Genomic DNA, 13,016 nt, shown 5'->3' with positions numbered 1-13,016 from the left:
GAATTTTTCTTTTGTTTCCTTCACTGCTTGCTCAATATACAGATTTCAAATTCTTTAACAGAGAATGGAAGGTCCAGGTCAGAATATCAACAATTACAGAAAGGATAGATTGCTACTCACTGTAAAGATGATACATTGAGTTACAGACAGCCACAATGAAAAAAGGCTCTTACCCATTGACCTTTGGGCCAAAGCATTCATCATAAAAGAGAAACACACATGCATTCAGACAAGCAAGCACACTTCACACACACACGAATATTACTATCTTTGGCTGCTCAAGTGGTACTTTTTTATTTATTTTTTTTAACCCACTGTATTGACTTCTTGTATTTATTGATTATATAGGTGGACTGTGACAGTAATAATTATGATTATGCAATACATTAATGAAGCCCTGTCTAGACAAGAACAACATATACACATAATGAACGAGTAGCATATGGTAACCATATATGTCCTGTAGCCCTGTGTTATCTAAATGTTAGTGCTAAGATGCTTACTGTAATAAAATCTGATTTTATCTTAAATGACTATTAATGAAATTGATTGCAAAGTTGGATTGCTAGGTATGATAATAAAACTGAAAGTATTTTTGTAAAGAGCATCAAATGTTATTTGAAACTGATATGTTTCGTGTTTATCTGTATAATTATTCTGCTATTACTGTAATATTTAAAACTTAACTATCAGTGATCAAGAGAGGATAGACAACTAGCTTGTAAGTAAAACTGGGCTGCTATAGCTGTGCATCCGTGGGGATCAGTAGAATTCATGGATAGTACTCCCGACACCAAGTGAATTTTAGAAACACTAACTTACGGCAGAACTTTAGAATTTCAAGGCATTAGAATTACTTCAACAACTGTAATGCCTTGTTAAACGATGCTGTTTAGTTGGATTTCAGGCAAACACTTGAACATTTTATTGGACTTGTCAAAATGATAGGACATATTTTTTTGTCTTGTTGTAAAGACGTGACTTTAAGTATTCAGTAGCATTTCCAACAATATTACAATATCCTAATTTATTTAAAAGGGTACTGTGTTTGTCACTGGCAAGTCACACATAATATCAGTAGTCCATAATTATTTAATTAATGAATTATGTATATTCACACTGAATAGCTTTTGCAATAGTGGAACCCCCCAAAAATCCAAAGTGTGAGTTTGATAATATATTTCTGGCAGTCAGGTGGCTAAGTATGCAGTTATAAGTAACATGTTCTTAATTTTTATAGAATAGTGCCCAAAGTTTTTGGATGGAAGTCTGAAAGCACTTTTTTATCCTCTTTCTTGTAGACACACGTAACATGTCAACCAGACATAAATGACTGGTAATGCTGTTATTTCAAATACTACTAAATTACTATAATATTCTTTAATCAACCATAGCATTTTTTTTTACATTTTGATTTTGAAGATTTAATTGTTATTTTTCTTTTTCTGGCAAACTGAGTGTCACATTCTTTACTAAGCTTATTTGTATGGGATCACACTTGTCACATATTCACATCTGTTATTGATGTATCATTCACTCTTGAAGCTGTCTGGTCCTCCCCTTCTCTGGTTGTACCAGTCTTGTCCTTCACTGGAGTCCTTTCTTTCTGTCACAATGTGAGTCTTCTATTCCTAATGTTGTGTTGTTAGATACCAGCTTACTTTCTTCAGTATTCTGCACTATTCCTTGTAATTAACTATACCATAGCAACAGACCTGTTTCTAAACGACTGTTTTTGATCATGCCCACTGGTTAGTGGTGGTTGCTATTACAGATAAGTGAAACCATTCTTGTCACTGATCAAATCAGAACTACTCACCCACGGAATGAACTAGCCCTTTTCATGACTCACCATTTGTCATTCACTCACAAAAATAAATAATAGGAAGGCACAATGCAATTTAATTCAGGTCATCATAACTGTATTTTTATTTGATTTGATCCTATTTTGAAAGAACATAGAGGGAGGAGTAAAAATTTTATGTTACATCCCTAGTAGTTTTAGATTTAAGAGTTCCTTTTTTTGTTTGCTGTAAAAATTAAAAATATTACAAAAAGATCCTTAATAATATGTATCAAGAGGGAACATTTTAAAAATAAGACTGGTTCTTGTTGTGTTTTCATACTTTTAGTGAAAATTAAATACAATACAATAATTGTAAGATAAGTGTAATTAATTTAAGTCATGATTTATGACTTCAACAAAAGGTATTATTCTATGGTACTAGTCTTCGCTGATGATCAAATTGTGCTTTCTGATAGCGAGAACACACTTCATATAGCTGCTCATATTTTATCCGCAGCAGATAAGTTATATAATCTGTTATTATCTTCAAAGAAAACAAAATTTATGGCTTTCAGGTGCCAGTGATCAGAAAATTGAAAGACTAAATTCATTCAACTTCTTACGAAATGCTATCTCATTCGTGACAGAAACTGACATACAAAGGAAAGCAGAAAGATTACATTGGAACTAAAGTAAGAAAGGATACACTACCCTACAAAACAATAATAACCTGTGGAAGCTAGTTGTGGACTGTCACCAAAACAAATGAACAAAAATTACAAGCATTGCAAATGCAATTCCTAAGAACAGTAGCCGAGTTTGACATGAGGATGAATGCTGAAATCAAAGAAGAATTGAGAGTGAAAAACTTAAATAAGCACATTAAGGAATACAGGTAAAATTGGAAGAATGGAAGACAAACGAATACAAAAATTACAATGAAGTGTTACCCAGTGAGCAGAAGATCTTTAGAAAGACTGAGGATAAGGTGTAAAGATAAATAATTTCAACCAAGAGGGCACAACAGCCAAATCCTAACACATGCAGAAAGAAGAAGAAGACATCATATTGAAAGAGTTGACAATTTTTCAAGCAACTGTGATGTAATAAGGTTGTGATTATATATAAAATCCTCATTTGATGTATGAGAGATCCTGAAGGCATCAATCAGATCAGGTTAAATAAATAAATAAAAACAGTATTACATGCACTATCATCAACTTAGAAATAATTATGTAATATACTACCATTATTATTATAAAAAACAATACCCAGTAAAATGTAAGTTGGAAGGAGAGGCGCTGAATCACAAAACAAACTGAATCAGTAACTGAGCCAAGAGCCCAGAGAGCAGAGTGACTCCTGAGTCATTTTCCAATCTGCTCCATGTGAGATGGGGAGAACAACGAGGTATGGGAAAGGGAGTGACTTGTAAGTCATTTTGTGACCTGTTTTGTGAGAGTGTTATCTATAGACTGCAGCTTGTGTGACTCACACTGGGCAACATATTCCCAACACAGTGTTACATCAAAGGATAAGAAGTACCAAGTCACTCAAAGGAATTTTGAGATTTTGTTTTCAAATTGAGAGTGGAAATATAAGGCAGCACAAAGTTTTCTGCATCAATGCAGCATTCTGAGGAACTTATCTTTTCACATTTCGTATTCTATTCATGGTTGAGAAACGCTGCACACATTAGTAAGATATGCAAATCTGTAGGTGCAAATGGTGTGAAGTGCTGTTTTTTCTGCTTGGTAAATGCTTCCATCATCATGTGACATGGTGTGCTGTTGCAGCAGCAACATAACGTATGCAGATATCCATTAATATTTTACTAGACATTAGTGCGACTGAGATATGTGGACAAGGTACATGCACATTTTCTTCTTAGCATTTAAATTAGTAAATTATAAGGAAATTACGTGTAACATTTTTTTCTCTTCTAGTGTAATGATCCCCCCCATGAACCATGGACCTTGCCGTTGATGGGGAGGCTTGCGTGCCTCAGCGATACAGATGGCTGTACACATTAGTAAGATATGCAAATCTGTAGGTGCAAATGGTGTGAAGTGCTGTTTTTTCTGCTTGGTAAATACTTCCTTCATCATGTGACATGGTGTGCTGTTGCAGCAGCAACATAATGTATGTAGATATCCATTAATATTTTACTAGACATTAGTGCGACTGAGATATGTGGACAAACTACATGCACATTTTCTTCTTAGCATTTAAATTAGTAAATTATAAGGAAATTACGTGTAACATTTTTTTCTCTTCTAGTGTAATGATCCCCCCCATGAACCATGGACCTTGCCGTTGATGGGGAGGCTTGCGTGCCTCAGCGATACAGATGGCTGTACCGTAGGTGCAACCACAATGGAGGGGTATCTGTTGAGAGGCCAGACAAACATGTGGTTCCTGAAGGGGGGCAGCAGCCTTTTCAGTAGTTGCAGGGGCAACAGTCTGGATGATTGACTGATCTGGCCTTGCAACATTAACCAAAACGGCCTTGCTGTGCTGGTACTACGAACGGCTGAAAGCATGGGGAAACTACAGCCGTGATTTTTCCCGAGAACATGCAGCTTTACTGTATGATTAAATAATGATGACATCCTCTTGGGTAAAATATACCGGAGGTAAAATAGTCTCTCATTCGGATCTCTGGGTGGCGACTACTCAGGAGGATGTCGTTATCAGGAGAAAGAAAACTGGCGTTCTACGGATCGGAGCGTGGAATGTCAGATCCCTTAATCGGGCAGTTAGATTAGAAAATTTAAAAAGGGAAATGGATAGGTTACAATTAGATATAGTGGGAATTAGTGATGTTCGGTGGCAGGAGGAACAAGACTTTTGGTCAGGTGAATACAGGGTTATAAATACAAAATCAAATAGGGGTAATGCAGGAGTAGGTTTAATAATGAATAAAAAAAATAGGAGTGAGGGTAAGCTACTACAAACAGCATAGTGAACACATTATTGTGGCCAAGATAGACACAAAGCCCATGCCTACTACAGTAGTACAAGTTTATATGCCAACTAGCTCTGCAGATGATGAAGAAGTTGATGAAATGTATGATGAGATAAAAGAAATTATTCAGGTAGTGAAGGGAGATGAAAATTTAATAGTCATGGGTGACTGGAATTCGTCAGTAGGAAAAGGGAGAGAAGGAAACATAGAAGGTGATTATGGATTGGGGCTAAGAAATGAAAGAGGAAGCCGTCTGGTAGAATTTTGCACAGAGCACAACTTAATCATAGCTAACATTTGGTTCAAGAATCATAAAAGAAGGTTGTATAAATGGAAGAATCCTGGAAGTACTAAAGGGTATCAGATAGATTATATAATGCTAAGGCAGAGATTTAGGAATCAGGTTTTAAATTGTAGGACATTTCCAGGGGCAGATGTGGACTCTGACCTCATTCTATTGGTTATGACCTGTAGGATAAAACTGAAGAAACTACAAAAAGGTGGGAATTTAAGGACATGGGATCTGGATAAGCTGAAAGAACCAGAGGTTGTACAGAGTTTCAAGGAGAGCATAAGGGAACAATTGATAGGAAGGGGGGAAAGAAACACAGTAGAAGAAGAATGGGTAGCTCTGAGGGATGAAGTCGTGAAGGCAGCAGAGGATAAAGTAGGTAAAAAGACGAGGGCTGCTAGAAATCCTTGGGTAACAGAAGAAATATTGAATTTAATTGATGAAAGGAGAAAATATAAAAATGCAGTAAATGAAGCAGGCAAAAAGGAATACAAACGTCTCAACAATGAGATCGACAGGAAGTGCAAAATGGCTAAGCAGGGATGGCTAGTGGACAAATGTAAGGATGTAGAAGCTTATCTCACTAGGGGTAAGATAGATACTGCCTACAGGAAAATTAAAGAGACCTTTGGAGAGAAGAGAACCACGTGTATGAATATCAAGAGCTCAGATGGCAACCAAGTTCTAAGCAAAGAAGGGAAGGCAGAAAGGTGGAAGGAGTATATAGAAGGTTTATACAAGGGGGATGTACTTGAGGACAATATTATGGAAATGGAAGAGGATGTAGATGCAGACAAAATGGGAGATAAGATACTGCGTGAAGAGTTTGACAGAGCACTGAAAGACCTGAGTCGAAACTAGGCCCCCGGAGTAGACAACATTCCATTAGAACTACTGACGGCCTTGGGAGAGCCAGTCAGGACAAAACTCAACCAGCTGGTGAGCAAGATGTATGAGGCAGGCAAAATACCCTCAGACTTCAAGAAGAATATAATAATTCCAATCCCAAAGAAAGCAGGTTCTGACAGATGTGAAAATTACCGAACTATCAGTTTAATAAGTCACAGCTGCAAAATACTAACGTGAATTCTTTACAGACAAATGGAAAAACTGGTAGTTGCGGACCTCGGGGAGGATCAGTTTGGATTCCGTAGAAATGTTGGAACACGTGAGGCAATACTGACCTTACGACTTATCTTAGAAGAAAGATTAAGAAAAGCCAAACCTACATTTCTAGCATTTGTAGACTTAGAGAAAGCTTTTGACAATGTTGACTGGAATACTCTCTTTCAAATTCTGAAGGTGGCAGGGGTAAAATACAGGGAGCGAAAGGCTATTTACAATTTGTACAAAAACCAGATGGCAGTCATAAGAGTCGAGGGGCATGAAAGGGAAGCAGTGGTTGGGAAAGGAGTGAGACAGGGTTGTAGCCACTCCCTGATGTTATTCAATCTGTATATTGAGCAAACAGTGAGGGAGGGATACTGGCCAACTCTTTGATTTTGAGAGCTATCGAAACTGCTCCACAGATTATTTTAACGTTCAGACCTCTTGGACAATCAGCCTGCAGAGCAGAATGTAGGTACTGAAAGATGGGGAAATATCAGACATGAGTAAATTCGGATGGGAACAGTATGTTTCTCATCTTCTGTTGGTATCACTGAATGTAAGCTTTTGTTTCATGCATGCATTTTACTGCTTGCAACTTAAGTAATGTCAAGCTGATATGAACATACATTATTGCACTTTGAAGTTGAGACTTAAGTGTTTCATAGTTTTCAGTGGAGTGTGAATATTGTTAATTATCTGTATGCAAATACTTTCATCATTACACTGTTGTTGTTGTTGTTGTTGTTCTTGTCTTCAGTCCTGAGACTGGTTTGATGCAGCTCTCCATTCTACTCTATCCTGTGCAAGCTTCTTCATCTCCCAGTACCTACTGCAACCTACATCCTTCTGAATCTGCTTAGTGTATTCATCTCTTGGTCTCCCTCTACGATTTTTACCCTCCAAGCTGCCCTCCAATACTAAATTTGTAATCCCTTGATGCCTCAGGAAATGTCCTACCAGCCGATCCCTTCTTCTAGTCAAGTCGTGCCACAAACTTCTCTTCTCCCCAATCCTATTCAATACCTCCTCATTAGTTATGTGATCTATCCACCTTATCTTCAGCATTCTTCTGTAGCACCACATTTCGACAGCTTCTATTCTCTTCTTGTCCAAACTAGTTATTGTCCATGTTTCACTTCCATACATGGCTACACTCCATACAAATACTTTCAGAAACGAGTTCCTGACACTTAGATCTATACTCGATGTTAACAAATTTCTCTTCTTCAGAAACACTTTCCTTGCCATTGCCAGTCTACATTTTATATCCTCTCTACTTCGACCATCATCAGTTATTTTACTCCCCAAATAGCAAAACTCCTTTACTACTTTAAGTGTCTCATTTCCTAATCTAATTCCCTCAGCATCACCCGACTTAATTCGACTACATTCCATTATCCTAGTTCTGCTTTTGTTGATGTTCATCTTATATCCTCCTTTCAAGACACTGTCCATTCCATTCAAGTGCTCTTCCAAGTTCTTTGCTGTCTCTGACAGAATTACAATATCATCGGCGACCCTCAAAGTTTTTATTTCTTCTCCCTGGATTTTAATACCTACTCCAAATTTTTCTTTTGTTTCCTTTACTGCTTGCTCAATATACAGATTGAATAACATCGGGGAGAGGCTACAACCCTGTCTCACTCCCTTCCCAACCACAGTTTCCCTTTCATGCTCCTCTTTCAAATTCTAAAGGTGGCAGGGGTAAAATACAGGGAGCGAAAGGCTATTTACAATTTGTACAGAAACTAGATGGCAGTTATAAGAGTTGAGGGACATGAAAGGGAAGCAGTGGTTGGGAAGGAAGTAAGACAGGGTTGTAGCCTCTCCCCGATGTTATTCAATCTGTATATTGAGCAAGCAGTAAAGGAAACAAAAGAAAAACTTGGAGTAGGTATTAAAATCCAGGGAGAAGAAATAAAAACTTTGAGGTTCGCCGATGATATTGTAATTCTGTCAGAGACAGCAAAGGACTTGGAAGAGCACTTGAATGGAATGGACAGTGTCTTGAAAGGAGGATATAAGATGAACATCAACAAAAGCAGAACTAGGATAATGGAATGTAGTCGAATTAAGTCGGGTGATGCTGAGGGAATTAGATTAGGAAATGAGACACTTAAAGTAGTAAAGGAGTTTTGCTATTTGGGGAGCAAAATAACTGATGATGGTCGAAGTAGAGAGGATATAAAATGTAGACTGGCAATGGCAAGGAAAGTGTTTCTGAAGAAGAGAAATTTGTTAACATCGAGTATAGATTTAAGTGTCAGGAAGTCGTTTCTGAAAGTATTTGTATGGGGTGTAGCTATGTATGGAAGTGAAACATGGACAATAAATAGTTTGGACAAGAAGAGAATAGAAGCTTCGAAATGTGGTGCTACAGGAGAATGCTGAAGATTAGATGGGTAGATCACATAACTAATGAGGAGGTATTGAATAGAATTGGGGAGAAGAGGAGTTTGTGGCACAACTTGACAAGAAGGGACCAGTTGGTAGGACATGTTCTGACGCATCAAGGGATCACAAATTTAGCATTGGAGGGCAGTGTGGAGGGTAAAAATCGTAGAGGGAGACCAAGAGATGAATACACTAAGCAGATTCAGAACGATGTAGGTTGCAGTAAGTACTGGGAGATGAAGAAGCTTGCACAGGACAGAGTAGCATGGAGAACTGTATCAAACCAGTCTCAGGACTGAAGACAACAACAACAAAACCAGTTTCTGAATGACTGAAGAGAGAATAAAAGTATGTCAGAACCTTAATGCAAAAATGGTCACTGTTACTGGGAAGGAAGAGTTTTTATTAGGCAATGCAGAACTTGTAGGATGATTAAATTAGAAAGATAGGTTAGCATTTCAAAGAGGAAAGTCAGTGAGTGTTGCTAGGAAGCAAAATAGCAAACACCAACTCTCTTTTATGTCCACCCCCCTCTCAGTCCATGAAGATCTTTCATCATCTTCAAATAAGTAACTACGTAACTGTAACGACTGGGCAATAACGTATTACTCTGCATCCAGAATTCGAGAAACAAAGATTGCTCTTAGCTTAGCAGCTGAGATGCATCTGCCACTCACCGAGAGACTTTGCCAGTTGCACAGCTGCCACACCCACAGCACCACTGGCCCCATGCACCAACAACAGCTGCCCAGCCTTTGCTTTACACCTGTGGCAAACATTTTTTTCTTTGGTTTTTTTTCTTTTTGTTGGGTTCAAGTTTAATAATAAATTTCAGAGGACAACTACTTGCAAAGCGGCACCAATACTCCACGCTGATAAAAAAAAAATAGTATTACTTTTTCAAAACCTAGTAATTGTCTCTAACTGTGACACATAAGTTCGAAATTTGGCTCAAAGGTGCCTACAATCTTCCTCTGTAATGGTGCAAAAGCATGGTGCCCTACGATATCACCCTCAGGCTTGGAAACACTTCAAACAGCAAGGTGTTAACATGTGTGAAAAAAGGACCACAACTCAGACCATTCATGTGAGTTGTAAGGTGGGTTAATTATATCACATTGCCACCACATTTCACCAAAATTCTTCCCAATTCCATTGTGGATGTGTCACATCATGGAAGGTCATAACACCTCCTCTTACCCACATTTCACCCCTTGTTTTGATGCCTCTGTGACGGAGGTCGGAAATGTGACACCTAGCATTGAAATCGCACAGTTTTCTTAGGGGTGGCTGAGGAAAACATTTCAGACATGTCACTGCTCACAATTGATGCAGAAAGCCCTCAGGGTGTACCCCTTCCTTAAAAATGTAGTTGGCGGAGGGCCTGACGCCGAGTGAGCTGAATGGTACCTTGTGACTGCTCTAGTGCCTAAGGGGAAGTGAACCCCATCTAAGGAGTGTTGAAGGGGTTGCCTGCCCTCAGTTGCTAAAACAGCTGTGAGGTACCAATCAGCTCAACGAGCACTGAAGTCTCTCAGACAGGTACATTTTTAATGTGGCATCCAAGGTTATGCCAAACTGAAGAATCTTAGAGGGACTTTTTGCCTTTTTGTTTATACACATGTCAATGTTGCACAGCTTCATGATCACACAACAGGAGGTTGCATGCAATCAGGATGGATCAGCAAGCATAAACATCCTTCACTGCTTCAGATCACAGTCAAATTTCATCGAATGGTTTTGAACAGTCCCAAGTAGTTCCATCTTATATACCAGAGCAAAAGTTGTCATAACACTCCACTCCACAGGAGTAAGATAATGTTCAATGGGGTTGCAGCCCAACAATGTCCTTACAGCAGGGTTCAATCACCTAAAGGGTGACAGTAGTGTCGAATATTGTCAAGAATGGCATCCTCTTGCTCATCACACTGTGACCTGTCATTTTCGACCATGAAATGTGTGGGAATCAATGCCCCAAGGGAAGGCTTGGGTTCACTGATGCCCTTTATGCCAACCCCTGAGGGCTTTTCATGTCATGTGTCCGAAATGTTTTCCTCAGCCACACATAACAAAATTGTCTGATTTCAAAAGTATGTGTTATGCTTATGACCTCCATCACAGAGGCGTCAAAAGAAGGGGTAAAATGTGAATAAGAGGGGGTTGTGATCCCCTTTCCATAGTGTATCTACATGATGGCACTGGACAGTATTCTGGTGATGCTTGTTGCCAATGTGACATCATTAACCCACGTTTACACCTCATATGAACTTCTGAGCTGTGGCCCTTTTTTCAAGTGTCAACACTTTGCCGTTTGAACCATTGTTGAATCTGAGAGTGGTGTTGCAAGGCACCATGCTTTTGCACCATTACGAAGGAAGGTTGTAGGCACCTTTGAGCCAAATTTTGAATTTACGCATTGCAGAGGGAGACGATTATGTGGCTTCAAGAAGATCACAATTTTTTGTGTGCAGTGTATTTACAAATGATATCACCATGTACTAGAGCACAGAACACTGGAATTTCTTTATTTGTCATTAAACAGCTCTCATTGAAATGGAAGTACAAAATATTTCCATGAACTTCTACATTTTATTAACACACAACCAATTTTGTAAACCAAATTATTACTCAAACATAAAGCTCAGTCCAATTCTAAAATCTAATCTATAAGTTTTTCAAACCATTATGTAGTTCCCAAAATACTGAAATGTTCATACCTCAGTCTTTATAACACAACCTCACCCCAAAATCTTCAATTGTATCTTAGTAAGAGCTCTGTGGAAAAAGTAGAGTTTGTGCCTAAACATCAAAAATGCAATACTTCAAGCTTACCATCTGTTTATATTATGTTAACTGCTTGGCAACGACTATCTACATTTCTGTGCATTATTATTAACCATCGTGGAACTAACTGCATCCACTAGCTGTGTAATTTGATACCAACTTATGAATTTCTGTCTCTCAGAATTCAGACACAAAAGGGCACCATTTCTGCCACTGTCATACTGTTTTGTGGAATTGTGGAAGTACCTGCCAGTGAACAATTTATTATGTGAGAACTGGAACTGGTCATTGTGTTGTTTGTAGTGACAATAAATGTGAGAATGGTCACATTAATTAAAGGTTCTGTGATGAACACTTTTGGACTATTTTCTGTACCCTTAATTTTACAGCAAATCTATGAACTTTCTTCAGTGAGGCACTGAGAGTAGAATAAGGGTTTTCAGGTAGCTCACATTTCACAGCCCCCTATTGAATTAGTGATGTTTGTGTTTAGCATTGCGATCAGGCCAGGCAGGGTATATATGGGGCAATAACAGCTACACCGAGCGAGGTGGCGCAGTGGTTAGACACTGGACTCGCATTCGGGAGGATGACGGTTCAATCCCGCGTCTGTCCATCCTGATTTAGGTTTTCCGTGATTTCCCTAAATCACTCCAGGAAAATGCTGGGATGGTTCCTCTGAAAGGGCACGGCCGACTTCCTTCCCCATCCTTCCCTAATCTGATGAGACCGATGACCACACTGTCTGGTCTTCTTCCCCAAACAACCAACCAACCAACCAACCAATAACAGCTTCAAACGTTGAATGATCACTGTGTAAAAGGTGGAGGTGTGCTGTACTCATGTGGGGCAGCATTATCAGCACTTGACAAACTTTGAAAAGGGCCTTGTTGTGGGTACCAATTTGGTTATCTGGCTGAATTGTGTGATATCCAGATTTGTGGGGCCAGTGGCCCAATGTTGGACTGCACAGGAATGTAAGGGCAGGTGTAGTGGTCAACAATTTCTTTTCAACCGCACTTGATCACCACAAGGGAGAATTGCCTGTTTTGTGCACCACGTATATTGTAGCCTCTTCACATTTGCAACTGCCACATGAGTTCAAATAATGGACCCCTGCAACTTTGTGTGTCAGCCCATGTCATGGGTCACAGATTAACAGCAGCCAGACTAGGGAATTGCCATCCTGTGCATAGGCTGCCATTAACACAACACAGAAAGTTGTGTTCAGCAATGAATTGCAGTTCTGCACTACCCTGGATGACCATTGTCAATAAGTATGATGATGACCTAGGAAGAGATCCCATTCTTCCAATGTTTTGGAGAGGCACAGCAGCACCACTATTGGTGCTATCGGTATGAATTCAGTTCACGGCTGGTAGTGGTTGAGGGAACGCTGGTGGCACAACAGTACATCACAGTCCTCCTGTATCCTCACATGCTACCTCTCATATGACAGTATTGTGGTGCCATTTTTCCACAGGATAATGCTTCCATAGATGGTACATGTCTCTAAGAACTGTCAGCATGATGATGAGTCACTACCGTGGCCACCAAGATCCCCAGATGTGTCCCGGATGCAATATGTGTGTGACCAGTTTGGACGTCAACTTCATCCCAGTGCCTGTACCTGTGATACAAGGGTGGTTTGAAAAGTTCTCAGAATCACCACAAGAGGTCAG

General features: G+C 39.2%; 1 protein-coding gene across 1 annotated transcript in view; it reads right to left on the bottom strand.

Annotated features, from left to right (window-relative positions):
• Nucleotides 1-13,016, bottom strand: part of LOC126266926 (quinone oxidoreductase-like) — a 68,484-nt gene that overhangs the window by 27,485 nt on the left and 27,983 nt on the right. The window contains exon 3 of the mRNA XM_049971617.1: nucleotides 9,228-9,316. Coding sequence (XP_049827574.1) covers nucleotides 9,228-9,316 — 89 coding nt within the window. The remainder of the gene's footprint in view (nucleotides 1-9,227; nucleotides 9,317-13,016) is intronic.

The sequence above is a fragment of the Schistocerca gregaria genome, chromosome 4 (assembly GCF_023897955.1).
Source record: "Schistocerca gregaria isolate iqSchGreg1 chromosome 4, iqSchGreg1.2, whole genome shotgun sequence".
NCBI classification, from domain to species: Eukaryota; Metazoa; Arthropoda; class Insecta; order Orthoptera; family Acrididae; genus Schistocerca; species Schistocerca gregaria.
This window is presented reverse-complemented; position numbering and strand designations above follow the sequence as displayed.